Genomic DNA, 24237 nt, shown 5'->3' with positions numbered 1-24237 from the left:
TCAAAGTTTATTGAGGGAACTGGTGTTTACCTTGGAGAAGACTCAGGTATAGGACAGTTTCCTTCTAGTATTTGAATGGATTGTCATGCTGAGGAAGGATTAGGGTTTTGATGTTTTTGGTTTCATCTATCTATCATCTATCCATTCATTCACTCATTTATTTGTTTGTTTATTATTTATCTATTTCTGTGTGGCCTTAGAGGTTAGAACCAAGAGTAAAGGATTAGAAATTCTAGAGTCCAATTTAAGCTTGATATCAGGAAAATTTCCTAATACCTTAAAAGAGGAATGGGCTGCTTCAAGAAATGTTTGGTTCTTCCTCCTTGAAAGTTTTCAAGCAGAGTGTAGACAACCACTTGTCAGGTTTGTTTTAATGGTGATATTTTATATGCCTTGGTTAAGATAGTCTCCCATTTTCTAAATCAGTGATTTTGTATTATTGTTTTTCGTTACAGAACAGACAAAAGGCCTTGAAGATGATGAAATGGAAAAGCTTTACAAATCTCTAGAACAAGCCAGTTTATCTCCTATTGGAGATCGAAGACCTTCAACCAAAAAGGAGTTGAGAAAGTCTTTTGTCAAGCGGAGTAAAAATCCATCCATTAATGAGAAACTACACAAAATCCGGACATTGAATAGCACCTTAAAGGTAAAGCTTCTGACATTAAGATGAACTGACAGAATATTTAACTTGGGGAGGGGAAGTCCTTCTAGTGATATGAGAGCTCAAACTGAAACCTTCATAAAATTATTTAATCCTGAGTGTTTTTGTGAGATTCATATGAGGCAACTAGTTAGTACAGTGAATAGAGTTCTGGATTTAAATTCAGAAATAATTGATTTCAAATCTTCCCTTATGATGCCTTTACTAGGTCTGTGATCCTGGGAGACTTATCTAACCTCTTTGAAACTCAGTTTCCTTATTGTAAAATGGAGGAAATAGCACCTGTAGGGTTGTTTTGGAGACCAAATGAACTAACATGTAAGCTATATTTACAAATATGAAATACTATATGAAATATATGTATAAATTTTAATAAACTATACATGTAACAGATTTTTATATTATAGATAGGCACAATAACTCCTTTTCAATCATATTTTTATCTTGACAGAAAAATCCCAATATATGCCATTGTTCCTCCAACCCACTTGTTCTAGAAAGCATTTGTGTTGTTTAGTAACAATTGACTTTTCATGACCCTATGAACCATACTGAACCATGATGGTTTTTGTTTTATTTTTGGCAAAAATATTGGAGTGATTTGCTATTTACTTCTTTGGAAGATTAAGGCAAACAGAGGTTAAATGACATGCCCAAGCTCACATATCTATGTCTGAGGCTGGATTTGAACATAGATTTTCCTGAGTCCAGGCCCAGTCCTCTCTCTACTGAGTCACCTAGCAGCTTCCTACCTAGTAAGCATAAGGAGCATTAGGCTCATAAGTTAATTAGATATTAGCAGTGTGATATTGTGGACAGAAATGAATGCTTCTGACATCTATTGAATGGGTACTTTTGGGCAAGTCATTTAACTTCATTAAGATTCAGGCTATATTGATATGGGAAATTCCTCATGTCAATAAAGTCCCTTATGACAATGAAATCACAGGTTTGGTACAAAAAGCCAAACAAAAAAATTATTGGGAACAAATTTGTGAGATGTTGTATTTAAAGATGTCATTGTAATTACTTCACATGTCACTAAAATCTTTTAAGGGTGTGTTCAGGGATATGAATCTGCTGTGTTCTGACAAAGGTCAGATTAGTGCCTGTTCTGTTAAGGGATTTGCAAACTTGGTAGTTTCCAATTGAACCTGCATAAAGCTGGGAATTTGGATGACAGCAGGATAGTGAACCGTGTACATGTGTGATCACGGAGAAGCAGATGTTTTCATGACATGCTAACAATGCACAGGATGTACTGGAGTTATTTTGGGTCTTCTTGCAACTAAAATGGTTCTTAATAGTAACGACATCCTGCTTTCATATCTTCCACACACCATGGATAGGAGTCTTTCAGACTTTGGAAAACATTCCCTGGAGTTCTGGAAACCTTTGAAAGATCAGCTTATTTATTTATATTTTTTAATTTGTAGACTAACAAGAAGCATTGTAGCAGTACAATAAATATGAAATAGCAAAGTGAGGGAGTCTGGATATTAAACAGGCTTCCCATGTGGATTGACGAAAGCTCAAATTGTCTTAAAACATTTAATGGAATTCTTTCCCTTTGTAATGAGATTAAGAGAGAAGGCTTTGGGAAGTTATTTCAAAATGAGGGAATGGCTTACCTCTTGTGAAACTCTCACTATCTGCTTCCCTTGTTCCTATAAATCTGGAGGAAGTCATCCAATCATGCTGAGTGAACTAAATTCAAGTTCTCAACCTCAGCTAGATGCTTACTGCAACAGTACAATCTTTTTGTTTTTGTTTTTCCAATTGATTCCTTATCTCATCAAAGAAGCTTTTCCAAAAATTCGATTTATCTCCAAATTTCCTATGCCTCTTTTTCTACCTCTCTTTCAGAACAAAGATCTCATTTCTTATTTTATTGAGATAATTGAGGCCAATTACCATGAACTCTTCTCCCCTTCTTGTTACCTAAAACTCCTTCACTTAATACCTCACTTTTTAAAAATTTATTTGTCTTTAGGAATAATTGGTATTTGTTCCCAAGGAAAGGATATGTATCCTGAATCTCATTCTCTTTAATCTTCTCCTGCATATTCTTCTTGCCCTCAATTATGCTCTGCTCTCCCCTATCCTTAAAAAAAAACCCAAAATCTTCATTAGATTTTACCATTTCCCCAAAATATCATTCTTTATATCTCTCTCCTTGTTATCTCCTAAAATCTAGGAGAAAAACATTTATACTCATTGACTCCACTTCCTTTTGTCTCAATTATTCTTTTGACTTCTGAATTTATAACTCAACATCTAAAAATTCAGTCCAAAGTTAATTATAAAATCTTACAATCTTTTCTCCATTCTTATTCTTCTTGACTTCTCTGTAGCATTTGGCACTCTATTGGAGTTTTTTCCTTCTTCCTTCCACCTGTCTAATCACTCCTTTGCTGACTTATCTATATGATGCCTCATCTCTCACAATGACTATTTCCCAAAGGCAGTCCTGGCCCATTTTTTCTCTAGCTATACTTTTTCTCTTGGTGACCTCATTAACTTCTATGGATTTAATTATCATTTATAGCTAGTGATTCACAGATCCATATATCCTATCCCAGTTCTCCTATGCTACCAACTGCTTATTGATCATTTCAGACTGGAAGTCCCAGAAAAGACTCAAATTCAACATATTCAAAATGGAACTATTAATTCTTTTCTCAAAATCCACTCTTATTATTTTCTATTTTTGTTGAGAGTATCACTTTCAATCTCCAAGATTTATCCTCTGATATTATTTTTATCCTTTCAATCACATGACCAATCCTTGCTCCACATGACCAATAAGTTGTCAAATCTTGTTTCTATCTCCATAATAACTCTTTGATTTATCTTCTCTTCATTTTTGTGCTTATCAGTCACAGGTATTCTGAGAAAACCAATATGCAGGACATATTTTTAAGTTTAACCTAGGTTATTAACATTTTCCCCAATCATTTTTTAAAATTTAAACAAATCAAATTATAATCTGTAGTTTTTACCACAAAAATTAAATGAAAAGAGAATCACAACTTTTATGACTAATGTTGGGGTATAGAATTTTGTAAGCTAACCATATTACTGATAATTCAATTTTTGTATAGTACTTCCCCCTCTCATTCCTCTGTGGGAGTAAATTTTGAAGTTAAACAACTTGCTCACAATTGTAATTAATAATTTTTAGGGTCAGATTAATCCATATCTTCTAACTCCAAATCCGGTGACTTTTACTCTAGGTAACACAGGATCTCCTGTTCTAGAAAGCTATTGCAATGTGTAGTTTATGCGGACCAGTTTCAGCACAAGTATATTTAAATCTTGAAAATGAGCTGGAGAAGAATATGGCAAACTAGTACCATTGCCAAGAAAATCCCCCAAAAGGGTTACAGAAAATTGGACGCAACTGTGGAAATACACACACACATACATATCTAAATTTTTGTTATAGTAAGGACTAGTTGTAGGATCATTTTGTGGGTTTCTGTTTTCTTCCAAAGAATATATTATATTCTTTAGGACAAGGAAGATAGAAACCTCTTAAGTATTTAGAGGTACAGGGAAAGGAGCTCTAGATCTGAAGTCTGGAAGACGAATTCAAATTTGGCCAAAAAGGCTGTGTTAGACAGGGCAAGTCACTTAATTTCAATTTGCCTCAATTTCCTCACTTATCAATGGGAATAATAATAATACCTACCTTATAGGGGATTTTAGAATAAATGAAACATTTGTTTAAATGTTTTGCAAATCTTAAAGGTCTATGCAAATTTTAGTGACGATGAAGATGATGATGACAACAATGATATACTCCCTGGAACTATTTCTAGAGTGTGACAATGTAGTAATTGTCTCATTTATTGAAGTCATCTCTTGTGGATAAATCTCCTATAGTCCTCTGGAACACTTGGTTCCCATTATGGTCATCAAAAGTCCAGATTGATAAATACAAATTATTTAGCAGATCATATACCATCGCCCCTATATTCATTCCTCCCTACTCTGCAATGATACTTTTCTTTTGACTCAGTGTAAATTGCCACTCACTCTATACAAATATATGTAAGCCTATTTCCAAAACTACCTCAGGCCATGTAGAAAAGAATGTATGTAGCTGGACTTGCTTGACTACTCAATCAGATAAGTGGCTAACCTTAGTATTTTTATTCTTTAAGCAAGAGAACTTTTGACAGTTTAGAAAGTGGCTACAAAAAGCTTAGAGCACAAAAGTTTATGGAAAAACTTATAAATATTCTTCAGTTTTCACTGTTTTATATCAGTGAGGAAGAAAGTCCTCCTCTAAATACCTCGTGTTGGGGTCCCTGGGTTCTCATAGGCAATGGATTTCCTGGGAGCTGGAAAGTCTATTCTATGATAGGCTAACCAACAGACTGCATCTGCTATAGGAGGGGAATTTAATATTCTCTCTAAAATGTAATATTCTCTGTTGAAGTTTTCTTGGGGTCTCTGGAAGCAGCCTTTGTTTCCGTTCAGTAATCACCACATGAGTAGCCAGGGGTTAAAGTCCAAATTCTTTATTGTTTCTTTCCAAGTCTTGTGTCCTTTCCTGAGGCTCGGTTAGCTTTCTTAAAGTCCAGATCCTTTATTATCTCCTTCCTGGGGTTGGGCAGCTTTCTGGAGAGCCTTCCAGAGTCTTGGTTTCAGTGGAGAAGCAAAGGAGGAGAATCTGCCACTACTTCTCTGTCTTCCCTAGTTTGGATTCTGGCTGAGTTTATCTGAGCTTATATGGTCTCTTATCAAAGGTGTGAATCTTGTAGAACTATAGTAAATATTAAGTACATATACTGAACTAGAAACTGTTAAGCACCATGCTAAATAACCATTGTCTCTATCAATTCCACTGACTTAGTACCTTATTTCAAGTTCTGGCCCATGACAGGGGAAAGTCCAGATTACCACAGTAAGGAGGGGTTCATCACCAGAAATACAACACTAGGAAATACTTTTTATTTTTTACTTTTGGCATAATAACCCATTAAGTAGGACAGAAAAGCTCTAGGAAATGAATGATTTTTAGTCTTCAGAATTAGCAGTTTAAATGTGGACAAACCACACACATCAAAAGGTTTCATGTAGAAATGAAGAGAATGCTATTGCCCATAGGCACATTCTAGCAATAAAGACAAATCTTTGCACTGATTGCAAACTGAAAAGTAATCTCTTTAAGTTCTCCCTGGAAGTTGGAAGAATTTAAATACATTTCCATGAGATGCCATAATATAGATTCCCCAGGCATTATTGGATCACTTCTGTTTTTGCTGACTTTTGGAGAAGGCTTTTTTAGTTTTTCAACTCACCAGTAATGTAGCCAACTGATTAGTTGACTGACTGTTGTGGGATTGACTGAAACCCTCACTAGCAACATGCTCACCCATAAAGAATACTTAACACTAAAAACTGAATGGTAGAAGACACTTTTTAATAATTAAGATGTCAAGCTGGATCTTGAATATTTACTCTGTGAAACAAAAATCAAATGTTTCTTCTCAGCTTTGAAAACTACTAAAAATTCTGATTATTTGCTGGAAAATTAGGCACAGCATTCAGATTATTGAAACCCACACCCCACCATACCAACATTTATTCAACCATTTTGAGCTTAGTCCCATATATCAGTGCAGTCATTACAAAAATGCTACCAGTTCTCACAGATCTTCTAAGAAAAAAGCCCCAAACATGAATTTTTTCATTCCCTTCTTTCTTTAATCCATACCCATTTCCCTTTCTACTCATAAAAAAGGAAACCTAGAGAAAAGACAAATATGGCAGAGGTTGCTAAATAGAATACAACTTTAATGTGAATTTTGGACTCAACAGAGGACTCTCTCCTTCCACTTCCTCTTCATCCTTTAATAGAGTAGTTGAATGCTTTAAAAAATACAAACAATGTCTTATTTTGCAAATTCTCAAAAAAGCTAGGTATTTGTTTTTTTTTTTAATTTTTAATTTAATTTAATTTTTTTATTATAGCTTCCTATTTACAAGATATATGCATAGGTAATTTTTCAGCATTGACAGTTGCAAATCCTTTTGTTCCAACTTTTTCCTTCCTTCCCCCAACCCTTTCCCCCAGATGGTGGCAGGTTGACCAATACATGTTAAATACGTTAAAGTATAAGTTAAATACAATATATGTATACATGTCCAAACAGTTAATTTGCTGTATAAAAAGAGTCGGACTTTGAAATAGTGTACAATTAGCCTGTGAAGGAAATAAAAAATGCAGGAGGACAAAAATAGAGGGATTGGGAATTCTATGTAGTGGTTTATAGTCATCTCCCAGAATTTTTTTTTTTTTTTTGCTGGGTGTATCTGGTTCAGCTCATTACTGCTCTATTGGAACTGATTTGGTTCATCTTCATTGTTGAAGAGGTCACGTCCATCAGAATTGATCATCATATAGTATTGTTATTGAAGTATATAATGATCATCTGATCCTGCTCATTTCCCTCAGCATCAGTTCATGTAAGTCTCTCCAAGCCTTTCTGAAATCATCCTGAAATCAGGAAAAACCTCAATTCATATCCAAACTCAGACATTTACAAGCCTGGGCAACTCACTTAACTGCCTCAGTTTTCTTATATGTAAAATGAAAATAATAATAGCACCTATCTCCCATGGTTTTTGTGAAGATAAAATGAGATAATATTTCTTAAGTGCATTTACTTTTCATCATAGAATGCGGATTCTTGGAGGATAAGGGCCATTTTTGCTTTTCTCTTTAATTCCTTTCTTAGTTCTTAGCACAGTGCTTGGCACATAATAAATACTTAATAAATGCTTGTTGACTGATGAAAAGGTAATTTTTTCAAAGGACTAAATTTGGCTCTTTGGATTATATGGGAAATATGACATCATTTTTTTTTCTCCTTTGCCAGTGTAAAGAACATGATTTAGCCATGATTAACCAGTTGTTGGAGGACCCGAAGCTGACAGCAAAGAAGTACAGAGAATGGAAGAGCACAAATAGCTTATTGGTTCAGGAGATCTATCAGCAGCAGAGTGCAAAGACTGCTGCTGAAGGGCCTTACCTGGAGCCTGAAGGACTACATTCCTTTACTCCTGTTGAAAGTTCTATTTGAGAACAAGCCAGAACTCTCTCCCTATCTTATTTTTTCCTCAGCAACCCTTTAAGCTGCTACAAAGTCTTACGTTTTTCCTTAAATGGAGATCTAAAAACTATTCCCTGGAACCTCAGATACGGCCTGATAAGGTGACTTCACTGGAAGCAAATGAACTAATGCATGGTATCTCTAACTCAAATGACAATGTTTCCATTTTATGAATCAATCAATTATTTCAGGTATATATAATCGAGGGTCTGCTATATATGAGGTGCTATATGAAGTGAGGAAGTCTTGTGCGGGAACAAGAAATTCATCTATTAGGATCTGCTTTCAAGGAACATACAACAACAATCTGTGGAATGGAGAAGGGATTCACTTGAATGATTTTCATAATTTCATGGTTCAGGACTGTGGTAACAGGAAGAGAATGTAAAAAAGAATATACATGGTCTATCTTGTTGGGTTGCCATCTTTCCCATGTCACTTTTAGATGGAATACAGTATAAATGATTTTCTGTTGTTGTTGTTATTTAATTCACAATCTTGTCTTGGGGATTGCAGATCACCAATCTCATTTCCACATCCACTTAAAGGGAATACATTGGTATTAAAAAAAAAAAAAGACTCAGAAGAGAACTATTCCATGGGAGTAATGTTCTATCGTTTGTGGACTCAAAGGACTACTTGACATTTTCAAATTTCACATTGGTTGGGGGAATTCTACAGCACGTGCTTGTACCACTTGGGAGACATCTGCTTTCTGCCTTTCTTCATCAACAATAGGACTTAACCATGCATCAGGAAAGACATGTCTGCTGCCAGTAGACTATGGCACAACTACAGGATTTGTATTTGTGTTCTGGTGCCCCAGGGTCTACACTATGATGATATTTTTTGGCACCTGAAGTTTTTCAATTTCTTTATTCAAAGGAATGAAAAAAAAATTGAGCTAATTCATAGTTGCTTTTATTTTTGTAAGGTTATCTGTCACTTTATGGCCTATGTGAATATATAGCTATATCTATAAATATGTATATGTTTGTTATTTAAGTCTATTTATAGAAGTACAGATTACCAGTGTTCATAAGATCATGCTATTTCCCCCTTATTGAATAACCTACATGTTCTAAGTAGATGTATTTTTAATCTGAGAAAAAAAAATGAGGATACTAGTGAGTTGTCTGAGTCATTCTGCTGCATCAGCTATGGAGTATGATGTGTTTTCAGGAAACCTGTAGGATATATATGGGGCTATGCCAAATATATTGTTTTGTTCCTCTGTTCTCTATTGTAGCTGTATATTATAATGGTAAGCACATTATGCCAGGAATCAGGTGGTCTGGATTCAGGATGTGGCTGCATCATTTATTAGCCATGGAATCTTTACAAATCACTTATCTTATCCTAAGCTTCAGTATAGAATAGAGCTACTGGACTAGTCAGTCTCTAAAGTTCCTTTCAGCCTAAACATTTCATGATTCTCTTTCCCTATTTATCCATGTAATGACATTTACATAATTATAGAACCTTAGGGATAGAAGGGACCTCAGAGGAGCTCTAGTCCAAACTCTTACTTGAACAAAAATTCTTTCTACCATATGGCTGGCAATGTATCACCTCACCTTTACTTAAAGACATCCAGTGATGGGACACCAACTATTTCCTGAAAAACAGCCCATTTTGTGTTGGAAGAGTTCTAGTGACTGGAAAGTTTTCCATTCCATGAGGCTGCCCTCTTTAGCTCCCATCCATTTCTCCTAGTTCTTGCCTCAGGGACTAAACAGAAAAAAAAAAAAAAAAACAAACAAACTCTTAATACTGCATCCATTTGAATATCCCTTCATGTATTTGAAGAGAGCTACCAAGAATTTGAAAAACAGAAATCAAAATTTAATTTAGAATGATTTAATTTAGGAAATTTTGCCAATTTAGGTCTTAGAGTCCATTATATTTTCATATAACTTTGTATTTAAAAAAGGAATTCTATATTTAGCTTCATTATAAGGAACCTTCAATCATCTCTCTTTCTCACATTGCTAAGAATATATATGCAGATATATTTCAACCATGAATATGTTTTTATATATATATATATATATATATATATATGATATATATATATATATATATATAAATTGCATTGGTTGTAATTACAATCATATATATGTGTATATGTATATATGTATATAAAATGTGTGTAGGTGTGTGTGAGTATATATATGTTTATATATATATATATATGCAATTATATGTTTATGTGCATATAAAAAATATATATGTAGTCAAATCCCAAACTAATGAAAACACCTCTGGGACAGCATTCTGATTAAGATGTGTTAGAAATCCTAGTACTCCTTGTTAAAGAAGAACTTGGCTTATTAGAGGAACAAGATAAGGAAAGAAGCTGCTTCATTTATGAATTATCCTAATCACAGCTCACAATCATAGCTCACTTTGGTCTCACATCAAGAAGACTATTGAGATGGCACATTCTATTTCATAACTTAAACATTTGACTTATTAAAAAGGTAAGGAAACCCATTAACTTTACTTATCAGTTAAATGCAAATATTTAATCAATTAAAACAATTTCAAGCACCATGGATGAAGCAATCTTATTGTAAAAAGGAAAAGGAAAAAACCTCGAACGTACATAGTTATGGCAATAGAATTGACACTAGGACGAGAAATACTTTGTCATCTAGATAAATTTCTGTGTCTCATTGTTGGCTTTTTAATAATAAGTGCTATGAGGCTGTCTCTTTTACCTTTTAGTACAAATTCTCATGCCATCATTGAAATTGAAGAGAGGAAAAGATCCATTAGTTTAATCATTAGACCTTTCAAAGATTTTCAAAAGTCATCTATGACACAGTTTTATAAAAATCTTGGCAGCATCCATTAGGAGTCAAGATGGTCATATGAGTGGTCATATGAGTATCCCTTCTGAAAACTGAAATTCTGCACATTAAGCCCTGTCTCTATGAAGACAGGGTGATAGTGGCTAGGGGAAGGTGGAACTGAACCCAAAGCGTCAACTAAGTGTCATTAGTTGTAATTCTCAGAATTATTATAAATGGGTACTAACTCTTTACAGTTTTGAAGCTTCATTTGTTGTGAAACAGTTACTCTTTACACTAATAGGTTTCAATAAAAACTGTTTAAAAACCATATGATGCTTTAAAAAAATAGTCATCATATATCTGATGGATAGCTCAGATATTGCCACTGGTATTCTTTGATTTCAAGGAGATCTGAGGAGGATTTTCAGGACATATAGTAGAGATCTCCTTCAGTGAATTTAGGAAAGAACATGGAAAAGGATAGAACATGGAAAAGAATATACACAATGGATAGTCATGGATGGAAGCAAATACTCAAATCAATAAAATTACTGATCCAATGGAGGAAAATAAAGACTAGGGTATTGTGGAATGTATAGAAATATCATGATGTATAAGAAGGCTGGGGAAGTTTTTTCCTTCAAAAAACTGCTATAGGTACTTGGTGAGATTGTACCATCTATGGACCAACTTTTAGTGGTGTTTGTAAGAAGGTAGGTTACTGTGGGTTAAAGGATAGAGGGAAAACTGCATGAATTCAAGTTTATTTTTAGAGGTTAGATCCTTATGTGTCCCATGACTAACCAAATCCATTCACATGCACCAAGAAAATTTGTTTTATCTAGAGTTTCTCTAATCTCTTCAGGGTTTCATTGAGAATAGGTGATTCCCAGCAATCATGGTGAAGAGCTGTCCTTGGTGGCTGAGGTCAAATGAAAATACTCCCTGAGGATACCTTAATCCAGACCTGACTCAAGCAAGAGTGATCATCTCAGAAGATGAAGGGCCAGCTTTAAAATTTGTTGTCACTTTTCCTCATTCTACAACTATAACAGCATAATGTTCATAGGAGTCAGCACCTGTATTGTTCAAGTACTCTGAGAAAAGGTATTTTGGTGGTGACATTTGGGACAAGATCTTCTCGAGCCTCGGGGTCCTCTGTGAAGCCTCTTGCATGTGTCATAGAAAACCAGATCTTGTAAAATGAAAGGTTCAAGGAACATTATAAAAATGTCCAGAGACACATTTTAAAGATTCTTAAAAGCCCTAGGAAGTATTGATACTTGGAGTAGAATTTATATGTAAAATTGATGTGAAAAGCAAAAATTAAGGAACAAGAGACAGGTTCACATACATTAATTTAAACATTCCATTAAAGATCATAGTGGTCCAGTCACAAAATAAGAATTTTTACAGTTTTCTTAGCAGCCAGATTATCCAACTCATATACCCACATATATCTCCTATAATATGTTCAACTGGTCAGCCTCTGCTTGAAATCTTTCCTCTAATGAAGGAAAATCCATCACCTCTTGAGGCATTCCATTTGGGGGCAGCGGTAATTGTTAGGAAATTGTTTTCTTGGCATTGATCATAAATTTGACTTTTTGCAATTTTTTGTTCATTGCTTCTGATTCTGCCCTTTGAAATGAGATATTCCCTATCACATGTGATAGCAGAGAAAGCCCTCCAAGTATAAGTAGGAATTCATTTTTTCCTTCCTTGCCTCTCCTACTCACAATCTTAATGAATTGTATGAATTAGGGACAAATCATTTAACTTATTAGTATGTTTTCTCTATTTCATTTAGACAAATCATACCATTTATTGAACAATTTGAGATCCTTGAATAAAATGGACATATTTAAAAAAAAACTGGCTTTCCACTTTTTCTATCAAAAGAGAATTGGGAATTATCTCAAATTGTTATTTTGGCTGAAACCCCTAACCTCAATTTCTCCATGGATGAAATAGACATGATTTCCCTTAGTCTCTTATATCTTGTAGGGCTGTTATGAAAATTAATGGGATAATCAGATGTTCAAGAAATAAGCCTTTATACTTCAAAAGGTGCTATATATTTCCCAAAGGACTGACCATAACCATGTTCCATACTTAATATCAGTAAATATCTCTAAAATATATTCCCATAAATTGATCTCATAAATACTTGCATTAGATATAGATCCACTCTTATTACAATTCTAGGCAATGAAGATCAAATTATCACTATATACTAAAATAGCTATCAGGATCCAAATGAGATGCTAGGTGCAATCTTTCTCTGACTTAATACTATTATCCATGAAGCCAGGGAGTGTCTTTAATTTTATATTCTTACCATGACTAAGAAATTAATGGGTACTTAATAAATGCTTATTGTATTCAATTGTTAAATTTGAATTGAACCTTCCTTTCTATATTCCTCTCAATATAGCTTCTATGGCAATGTTTATTTCAACATAAGGAAACTGAGTTTCAGTAAGGTAAAAAGGTGCTATGCATGACAGAGAAGAAAGAATACTAGACAGAATCTAGAGACCCAAATTCTAGTTCCAGCTTGTCTCCTAACCAATTATGTGATTTGGAGCAAATCATATAAAGTCTCTGGAACTAAGTTTCCTTCTGAAGATCAAAGGATCTCGGTGATCTATTTCAATTTCAAATTCTAAAACTCTTCATGATATGGATAAACAGAATGCCATTCTGCTGGGAATCCAGATTTCTCTTTGAGGCAGAATCAGTGAACTATTTCATCCAGCCACAGACTGTAGACTTCTGCGAATCAGATTCAGCAATGGAAGACTGTGAAAAGCTGTGGGTTTGCTTTTTTGTGTAAGACAGGAAGTGGCTTTCCTGCCTTCAGTGTAAATAGGTATTTTTCACACGCATGTGAAGAACCCAGCGAACATCAAAATGATCTTTATACATGGTCTGCAGCTTCATTTGTTGTGCAAAGGTGAACCAAGCTCTTTCAGGCTAATTGCAGTAAAACATTGAGATGTGTCTCTGTGGAGAATTGTTTTTCATTTTTCAAACAAGCTAGGAAGTTGTTGCTGTATTTTCTCGAAGTCCTTGTTTGGTGGGCAATATAATATTTAGAACCACATGGCTGGATGTCTTAACCCTATTTTCTGATTGTTTTTCTTATTACAACTACCCCAGATTCCTGTGTTGCCAAATCTGAAATAAAATGTAGGAAGCCATAACATTACCTTATGCTTTTAAATTGTATTGCCAAGTGTCTTTTTAAAATGTTGAACAAAAGAAAATACATTTAGTAAAACAACACAGAAGGGCTGGCAGGAAATTTCTCAAAACAGCATTTGCTGTTCGTTTACTTCCCTATTAGCGGCTCTGTGCTGGGGGGAAAAAATGTCAGACTCTGGACTGGCTCCTTTTTAAAAGCTTTTTCTTCTACAAAGGTTAGAGTGACCTCTTGTGGATATGAAGTGAACTTCCCTCTTATCTGATCAAAGAATGGCCCCTGATAGTCACTGAGTTTCACATTCTGTTGTTGCATGTTAACTTATATTGTTCAACAAATAAAGTTTTAATGATGTTGGTAAATCTTTTCACATGATAACTTACTGTGTCTTTTCAAATGATGCATGTTTTCAAATGTGCAAAAGCTTTGGAAATATTTCCTAGCATTCATTAGTTTTGAAAAAATTGTATTTCTGCCATAAAATTTACATTGCATATTTCTCACTGTTTCTTTCTTTACCATTCTTAGGTGTTCCCAGTTTTCTCCATTATTTGTGGTATCATTAAAGTTTGAGGCTTAAATTTACAGCAAAAAGTGAAATAAAATACTTCCCCAAACATCTGTTCTGGAAAGCATTTAGAACGTTCTCTAGTTTAGTCCTTACTTGTGAATAAATGCCCTCTATCATATTTCCAACAAGTAGTAATCCCATTTAATCTCTGTTTGGACATATTAAGCCTGACAAATAATTAACACTTAGTAAAAGATCTCCCTCCTCGCCTTCCTCCCTCTTTTCCTCCCTCCCTCTCTCCCTTCCTCTCTCTCTCTCCCTCTCTCCCTTTTCCCCTCCTTTCTTCTCTCCTTCCCTTCCTCTCTTCTTCCTTCCGTCTATCCATCATTTTATCATCTATCATCATTCTAGGAAACTTAGAATATTGAAATAAAAAGTCAGGTTGATTAGAGGACGTTGATCTGGAGGGAACCTTGGAGCTCATCTACTAGAACTTTTTTTTGACTAATGAGACAAGAGGGACAGGTGCACAATTAACTTATTCAAGGTGGCATAAGTAGAGGAGGCAGAGAATTCAATTCTAAGTATTTTGTCCTCAAGTCCTATGCTCTCGTTTCATATTACATCTACATTTCTTCATCCCATTTTTTGATTTCAGAAAGTTCTCCAAAAATTCTTATTTATAGGTTGCTTTAAGCCACAGGAAACTGCAAAGTCCTGTTGATAAATTTCATATCAATAATGAGATGGACAACATGTTGCAAAACTGAAGAGAAAGAATGAAGAATATAATATAAAGAAAAAAAGGACAAGACCGATAGAAAGATAAAATTTCAAATAATTGGCTTATAGATTTGGAGCCTGAAAGAACCAGAGAGGCTATCAAATCCAAATCTTCAATTTAGAATCATGGAAACTAAGGCTTTGAGAGATTAAATGACTTGTTCAGAGTTTTATAAATATTAAATTTCTGAGATGGGATTCAAAGGCAGGCTTTTCTAATTTCAAATGCATTATGTCACAGGAATATGGTGGTTTTGCATTATTGATTGCAAATTATAATCAGAGATGGCCTTATTGGCCTTGTTATGCCCAAATTGGGGACTTTCGTCTGATTCCAAAATATGTGATAAAGCCGTTCAAATCTCACCCTTGCTTTAATAGTCAAGAATTAGAATAGTATCCAATACAACAATTTATCTTCCAACATTCTCCTATTCTAAATCAACCCTTTTCTTTAGCTATTCAATCTCCCAGTTTTTCTCCTTACCCCTTCCCTTCTGAGCTGAGTTTCAGCCCTTCATGGCAGTTATCATCACTTAGATTAACCACTATTCATAGCAGCTATGGAAATGCCATTGGGATTATTATGTGCCTCCTTCCACTAGTCACTCACCTGACTGCTTTTGTAAGCCACTTTCAGGTTTTTACCATTTTATAGGCATTCATGTATATAATTAATTGGCAAATCGTGGTGGTTCTATCTTTAAATCTCTCATACCTGTTTCCTTCTTTCTGCTCATTTAACCATCACTCTAGTTAATTAACATCTCTAGTTAGAATTATTGCAATAGTTTCCTCACTGATTTCCCTACCTCAGATCTTTTGCCTCTCAAATCCATCCCTTAGGTGGTGGTTGTCCTTTGTTCTTGAAGAGAACCAAAATGATATGACTATATTGGAGTCAAGTACTATGTGTCAGGGTCTGGCTAATTAAACCAATAGGAGCTCAGAAGGCTCTCCCACATGTTGGGCACAAATAGTCTATATAAACTTTCACAGTTGAACATCCTTCATATAATCGCCAAAGTAATTTTTGTAGAGTAAAATGTGAAAGTATCAGTCCTCTACTTAATAAATTCTCCTTATTGATTTGAGGAGGCAGCTAGATAGTTAAGTGAATAGAGTAATGTCTCTGGAGTTAGGGAGATCTGAGTTGACATCTAGTTTCAGACACTTATCTGTATGATCCTAGGTAAGTCATTTAACTTCTGTTCTTAAATATTATTTCACCCTTATGTCATTCTTTTAAAATATCTTTTTTGTGTAGATTTAAAATGTAGTTACTAATATAGTAATACATATATATGTATATATAATTTACACACAGGTAAACCTATATATATTTGGGTGCATACTCAAAATATTTACACTGATGGAATACATAACCAGAAAAGTTGGGAGAATACTGGCCTTGTCAGTCTGAGCAGATGGAAGAAGGAGGCTTTTCTTTGAATTTTGATTGCATCTTTTCAATGAGATATGAATATACACTCTTTCCCCAATGTTTGCTCATTGATACAGGAGTAATGATGTCTTATTGGATCTTGACAATTATAGATCTGAGCCAAAGCAATAGACTTGACTTTTAAATAGGAACAGACAGATCTGGGAAGAAGTAAAGCTGAGAAAATCAAACCTAAATAGAACATTTGAGAAGTTGAAAGCTCAGTGGAGAACTCTATTGATCCTTACAACCCTCTTCAAGGAACCCAATAATCTTAGAGATATCAGACATGGAAATTTAGAACCTCTGATCCACAGAGAGGTTCTGCAAATTTAGCCTAAACAGAGAAAAGACTGAGAGAAAGAGAGACTATCTATATATACAGAGTGAACTTTCATTTTATGGCTAACGATTTTCTTGGGGCCTAGGAATATATAGGCCTTAGTCCTTTAGGGACCCAGGTACTATTTTTGTGTATGGTTCTACTGTCACTTCCAGTCTCCCAAGTCTTCATTATGCTCTTTCTTCCCTTTAAATAAACCAAGTCCAGAGGGTAAAGCTTAGACTCACAACAGTGTAATGGGCTGAAACTGAGCAGATGCACTGATATCCGAGCACTTAAGGTTATATCACTTAAGACTATAATCACTTTATTGTGATTATCAGTCGAGAATCATTTAGTTAGCCAGATTTAATTACTTTTCAGAAAGTGATATTTACTGAGGCAATATAATTGTTTCAAAACATACTATTCAAATCTCATATAATGTCCCATCTATAGGAGGAGAATCCAGAAGAAAGTGGGTTTTAGCTTGAAGGATACTTGTAGCAAAGGGAAAGCTCACAGCTTTTGTTGGCTGGAAGTTGTTTTTTCCCCTTCACAGAGTATTCAAGGAATTTTTCTTAGTCATGGTGCAGTTTTTCTGCTGAGCTCCTTGTAGAGATGCATTTTATTTTTGACTTTCACTGTAGACACTGCTATCACTTGATCTTCTTGGATATGGATGGGAATATGGAAAGTTCCAAATCCTCCAAGCCCTTTCAAGCTTTCAAGGTCCTACTCTTGGCAAGATGAGAGGAAAGAGAACAGGCCAAAAGCAGAAAAATTGTCCTCCTCACCAAGCAACTCATTCTCAGAGCTTTTGGCTTGCTATTCCTTTGTTTTCTGCTTGGAATACAAATCTCTACCAGATCCTCAAATAACCAGAGTTTTATTCTGTTTCATTTTTTAGACCACATATATCATAGCTCTCCCAATAGTACATTATTATGTTTTCATTTTTCTTCTTTTGGTCATTTTTTCCAATCAAGTGGATATGAAATAGAACTTTTCATATTTATGTGTTCATATTTTTTGAACAGCTCTTGTCCTTATGTATTTGGTTTAATTTCTTACATCTTAGGTATTAGATCATTATTGGTGAAACTTGGTGCAAGGATTTTTTCTTAGTTAATTGATTCCTTTCTAATTTTAATTACATTGATTTTGTGCTGAAGATTTAAAATCTTATGTAGTTGAAAAATATCTATTTATTTTCTATGATCTTCTGTACCCTTTGGTCATGAACCATGTCCATAGATATAAAGAGCATTCATTTGCTTCTCTAATTTATATATGCTGTCTGTTCACATATAAGTCATATAACTATATAGAGCTTATTTTTGTGTGCAATGTGAAATGTTTCTCTAAACCTAATTTCTTCCATACTTCTTTTCCATTTTTCTAGCACTATAGGTAGTGTTGTAAATTAATACAAACTATGCAAAAAAGGCTATGAAACTATGCAGCAATATTACTACTAGGTCTGTATTCTAAAGCAATCATAAAAAAGGGAAAAGGACCTACATGTACAAGAATATTTATAGAAGCTTTTTTTTTTTTTGTGGTGGCAAAGACTAAGAAATTGAAGGGATGTTCATCAATTGGGGAATGATTGAACAAATTGTGGTATATAAATGGAATACTGTTGTTCTATAAAAATGATGAGCAGATGGATTTCAGAAAATCTGGAAAGACTTTCATGAACTGATGCTGAATGAAATGAGCTGAACCCAAATATTGTTCACAGTAAAAGCAGCAATGCATTGATATTCCAATTTCCCATATCTTCTCCAAAACTTATCATTTTCCTTTTCTTTCCTATTAGTCAGTCTGATAGATCTGAGACAGTACCTCAGAGTTGTCTTAATTTATATTTATCTAATCAACAATGATTAGACTATAAATTACTATGGAGAGCATTAATTTCTTCATCCAAAGACTGCCTGTTTGTAGCTCTTGACTATTTTTCAATTGGAGAATGACTTGTAGTCTTATAAATTTAATTCTATATATTTCTATAGATTTCTATATATTTGAACAATGAGGCTTTTATCAGAAACACTGACTGTACAACTTGTTTCCCAGATGTTTCCTTCTAATCTTGGTTATGTTGGTTTTGTTTCTGCAAACCCTTTTTTAATTTAACATAATCAAAATTATCTATTTAGCATTTCATAATTTTATCTACCTCTTGTTCAGTCAAAAATTCTTCCTTCCACAGATCTGAAATTAAACTATTTATTGCTCTCTTAATTTTCTTATGGTATCGCCCTTTATGTCCAAATCATGTCCCCAAGTTACATGCTATAAAATCCTGCTTTATACCTTGTTTCTGCCATATTATTTCCCAGTTTTTCTAGCAGTTTTTGTCAAATAGTGAGTTGTTATCCAGAACATGGAGTTTTTGGATTTATCAAGCAGTAGATTACTATAGCTATTGACTATTATGTCTTATGTATCTCACCTATTCCACTGATCCATCACTTCTTTTTTTAAGCTAGTGCCAAATAGTTCTGATGATTGCTATTTTATCATGTAGTTTTAGAGCTAGTACAAATAGGCCATTTTCCTTTCCAGTTTTTTCATTGATTTCCTTAATATTTTTGACCTTTTGTTCTTCCAGATGGATGTCATCTTCCCCTAGATCTTTAAAATAATTTATTGTAGTTTATTTAGTATGGCATTGAATAAGTAAATTAATTTTGGTAGAATTGTCATTTTTATTCTATTAGCTCTACCCACAAGTAAATGATGTTTTTTTAATTGTTTGGATCAAATTTATTTGTGTGAAAAGTGCTTTATAGTTGTATTCATTTAGTTCCTGAATTTGTCTTGGCAGGTAGAGGCCCAAATATTTTATATTTCCTACAGTTATTTCAAATGTAATTTCTCTTGCTGAGCTTTGTTGGTAATATATACAAATGCTGATGATTTACATGGGTTTATTTTATATCTTGCAATTTTGCAAAAGATGTTATAAGATAATATGATTTACTGACAAATAGTATAGATAGCTGGTAAGGATTGAATAAATTGAATTAATTTAATTTATGCCTTGGATTTAATCTTGGCCTTAATGGATAGGTTGGTTTTGGTATAAATAGAGAAATGAGATTGAGGAGATTCCTGGAAAGACAAGATGTAGGAATCACATGATCCTGGAAAAAGAAGTGGAAAGATTCTTAATCCATCAAGTTGAACACTATCTAATTTATGGATGACAAAATGGAGTCCCAAAGCAGATAAATGATATGGCTAAGATAATCCTGCTACAAAGTATCTGAGATGTTATTTGAATTCAGGCTTCCTTACTCCAAGACTAGGTCCCTAGTCATTACATCTTATTGCCTCTTAGGAAAACATTGTCAGAAAAGATATAAGTTGGCAAGAGTTAAGGTAAATTAAAAAAAATTATATATATATGCACTCTTCAATCAGCAAAAATGTGCTTTCTCTAAATGAGAATGAAAGAAAAGCAAAACCCTTTTAATGCACATAATAATCAAGCAAAACAAATTTCTGTATTGGCCATGATCAAAAACAATTTAATCTTATTCTGCACTCTGAGTCTTTCTTCTCTCTATCAAGGGTGTTGTATATTTCATCATTAGTTCTCTGTTTGGTCATTATGCTAATAAGAGTAACACATTCTCTCATAATTGCTTGATTTTATTATATTGTTTTCATTTTATAATTTCTTTCCTGATTCTATTCACTTCACCTTACATTAATTTTCATAATTCTTCCCAGATCTCTCTAAAATCATCATTTCATATAACCATAATTTTATTACATCACATTTATATATCATAACCTTTTTAGCCATTTCTCAATTTATAATCATGTTCTCAGATTCTCATTTTTTTGCCCCAAGAAAATCTACATATTTCTGCATATACTTAGAAGTTGTTTTGCTAAGGAAAAACATCTCCCTTAATCCATTTTCCCTTTTCCTGCCTTCTTCCTTCTCCCCTTTTCCTCATATTTCCTTGTTGAGTAAAATGTATTTCTCTCTCAAGCTGTGTGTGTGTGTGTGTGTGTGTGTGTGTGTGTGTGTGTGTATGTGTATTCTTCCCACTTATGACTCTACATGATGATGATGGGAAACATCTGCCCATTTTTGAATATGAATAATTTATCCTTGTTTATTCTATTATGGTTTATTTTTTTAGGATTTCCTTAACTCTAGTGTTTAAACTACAAAACCTTTTCAGCTCTAGTCTTTTCCTTAAGAATTCTTGGAAGTACTTTAATTTCATTAAAGATTTGTATATCCTTCTACAGGATTGGTTCTTTAAGGAAGAAGAAATAGAGGCAGATGATTGGAGACTAGTAGGAGATCAACTATGTGAATATTACAATGATAAAGGTCCTGATTCAGTTTCTAAGGAAACATTCTATATATACAACTTAATACAACTGGCCTTAAAAAATCCCACAAGTTCTAGAAAAAAGAAAAGTTTTAAGAGTAGCCAAATGAAGAAGTGTAAGGAGAAAGAAGAAGAGAAGGGAGAGATTAATGGATTAATGGAAATCTTGCCAGAGGGCACAGGGGAGTTAAGCGATTCTCACTCTCACTCTCAACTCTACCTACACCAGAGCAAGTTCTTGACCTTCCCCCATCAACTTCACCTTCTTGAATGGAGGGAGGAGGAGGAGTGGTAAGGGCAGTGATATCATTCCCTCCTATGACTCTAATGCAAAAGCTAGTACTTAAAACCAAAGAGGAAGGGCAGAATACAGCTGATATGAGAACAGAAATGTATCCTGTGATTGAACAGCTTAATTCTTCAGGTCAAAAAAAGAAGAAGATACACTCCTTTTAATCTAGAAATTATCAAAGATCTGGAAAAGGCTTGCACTCTTTATGGGGTACATCAACTTATGTTAAGATGTTATTACAGAATTTGCTTATGAAATTTTAACCCCTAGTGACTGAAAAACTATAGCAAGGATATGCTTAGAACCTGGACAAAACTTGTTATGGCTTTCTGAATATAGTGAGCTCTGTAGGATACAAGCCCAATAAAATAGGCAAACTGGAGTTAATACTCCATCACCTGTGACCAACTAACAGGTATAGGTTCTTATGCAGACACTTCAGCACAGATTAATTACCCCATAGCAGCATATGAGCAAATTGTTTCTGCTGCTATGAAAGCATGGAGTTTTTTCCCAGGTCAACAGGACAGAGGAGAGGCCTTCTCGAAACTAGCCCAAGGGCCAAATGAACCCTTTGCTAATTTTGTGGGATGTCTGCAGACAGCTGTCATACAAACTATTGGTGAAAATGCAGCAACAGAAATTATGATAAGGCAGCTTGCTAAAGAAAATGTTAATGAGGTTTGTAAAAGAATTATGCTAGGACTACACAAGGATGCTCCTTTAGAGGAGATCATAAGACTCTGTTCCACAGTGGGCACAAATCCCTTTTATAGCCAGGCTATGATGCAGACTTTCCAAGATCCAAATATGGGAAGACAGGGTCCCTTTTGGCAAAATACTGCCAGAGAGACGTGTCAATGCTTTCAATGTGGTAAAGTAGGGCATCTGAAAGCTCAATATTGGCTTAGAGACAGAGTGAGAAAACAGGGTGGGAGAACAAGGACTCAAAACCCCAAGTCCAAAATGCAACAGAGGCTTCCATTGGGCATCAGAATGTAGACTAATTCAGGGAAGCAGGATGGGGGGCCCAGCCCCAGGGCCCAAAACAAAAAAAACTCTTAGGGTACGATGGCAGCCGATGCTACTCAGAGAACCTTTAGAAGTTCAGTACTCAGACATGACCAATCAGCCAAGAAGCAATCTGATGGGAGAAAGGGATTACATAATCAATCAGCCAGGAAGCAACCTGATGGGAGAAAGGGATTACAATTGGGGAGAATAGAGTTGTATGTAGCTGGGACTACTGAGATACCCCCTGGAGAGGTGAAATCTGTTCCTCTCCAGTCTATGGATCTCCTGCCTCCAGGCACAGTAGGCTTGACTTTTTCTCTTCCTGAGCACTTACAAAACAGTGTCCATCCATACACTGATGTGGGAAACTGGGGAATGTGTAGATGATATTCCAATCACTAGTAACAGGTAGACAATGTGTGACTTATTAACCAGGAGAAGTACTAGCATCAGGTTTACTGATACAGACTCCTAATAGGCAATCTGGTGATAGTTGCCCAGATTCTGAGTCCAAGCAACAAAATCCAGGAATATTCTAGACAGCAGCAGTTACAGCTAACCATCCTATGCTCACTATCTATATAAATGGCATACTATTAGAAGCTTTGGTAGATGCAGGTTTAAATTGTACAGTCATTAGAGGTGCCAACTGGCCCAATCACTGGACAAAGATTAAGGCAGACACCTACATGTCTGGCGTAGGAGGATTAATAGCAGCTGAAGTTAATGCTTTTGAGATGGACTTTTGAAAATGAAACAGGAGTTTTTCTCCTTTTATAGTTGAAAAAATCCCCATCAATCTGTGGGGAAGAGACATTTTACAACAATTAGGGTTAAAAATGAGTACTTCGGTTTTTTTAGGCAGGGCTGCTGTTGAAGGCCTGCCAACCCTTTCACCTGTTCCTATCCAATGGAAAACTGATACACCAGAGTGTATAGAATAGTAGCCCTTAGCTAGTGATAAAATTCAGGCCTTATTGGATATAATACAGGAGCAACTTGACCAAAGACACTTACAACTTTTCTCTAAGTCCTTGGAATTCCCCTGTATTTGTTTTAGGGAAAATGGAGGATATTGACTGATTTAAAAAAAGTAAATGAACAGATGGAAACTATGGGAACTCTTCAGCCTGGACTTCCATCTCCTACTTAATTGCCTAGAGAATGGCCTCTTTGGGTTATAGATATTAAGGATTGTTTCTATTCTATCCCTCTAGATAAGGAGGGTATGAAAAAATTTGCCTTTTCGGTGCCCAGTGTTAACTTAGCTGAGCCTTATAAAAGATATGAATGGACAGTTTTGCTACAGGGAATGAAAAACAGCCCTACTGTATGTCAAATGTATGTTGCTGCTGCTCTTACTCCAGTAAGAAAAGCATTTCCAAAAATAATGTTATTACATTACATTGATGATATATTGGGATGTACATCTGAGGAGCAAATGTTAAAAGCATGTCTACAAAAGACCAAAGAAACATTAAGGAACTACAGGTTACATATAGCTACAGAAAAATTCAAAGACATGCTCCTTTTCAAAATTTAGGATATGAAGTATACCATAAGGTGCTTACAGTACAAAAACTTTCCTTAAAAACAGAGAAGCTAAACACCCTAAATGACTTTCAGAAACTGATAGGAGATATCCAATGCACGTGTCCAGTGTTAGGCTTGACTACCTATCAATTGCAACCATTATATGACATT

General features: G+C 34.8%; 1 protein-coding gene across 4 annotated transcripts in view; it reads left to right on the top strand.

The window, feature by feature from the left end:
- The window catches only part of IPCEF1 (interaction protein for cytohesin exchange factors 1), a 120195-nt gene extending 111404 nt beyond the window's left edge, over positions 1 to 8791 (top strand). For 3 of the 4 annotated variants that reach the window (XM_051997976.1, XM_051997977.1, XM_051997978.1), the window contains 2 exons: positions 456 to 649; positions 7558 to 8791. In XM_051997976.1, coding sequence (XP_051853936.1) covers positions 456 to 649; positions 7558 to 7761 — 398 coding nt within the window. In that variant the 3' untranslated portion in view covers positions 7762 to 8791. Of the gene's footprint in view, positions 1 to 455; positions 650 to 872; positions 983 to 7557 lie in introns of all 4 variants that reach the window. The other variant, XR_007953656.1, reaches the window with a different exon arrangement.
- The last annotated feature ends 15446 nt before the right edge of the window (positions 8792 to 24237 follow it).

The sequence above is a fragment of the Antechinus flavipes genome, chromosome 4 (assembly GCF_016432865.1).
Source record: "Antechinus flavipes isolate AdamAnt ecotype Samford, QLD, Australia chromosome 4, AdamAnt_v2, whole genome shotgun sequence".
Classification (NCBI taxonomy): Eukaryota; Metazoa; Chordata; class Mammalia; order Dasyuromorphia; family Dasyuridae; genus Antechinus; species Antechinus flavipes.
The sequence above is the reverse complement of the archived record's forward strand: the minus strand, read 5'-3'. Positions and strand labels throughout refer to the sequence as shown.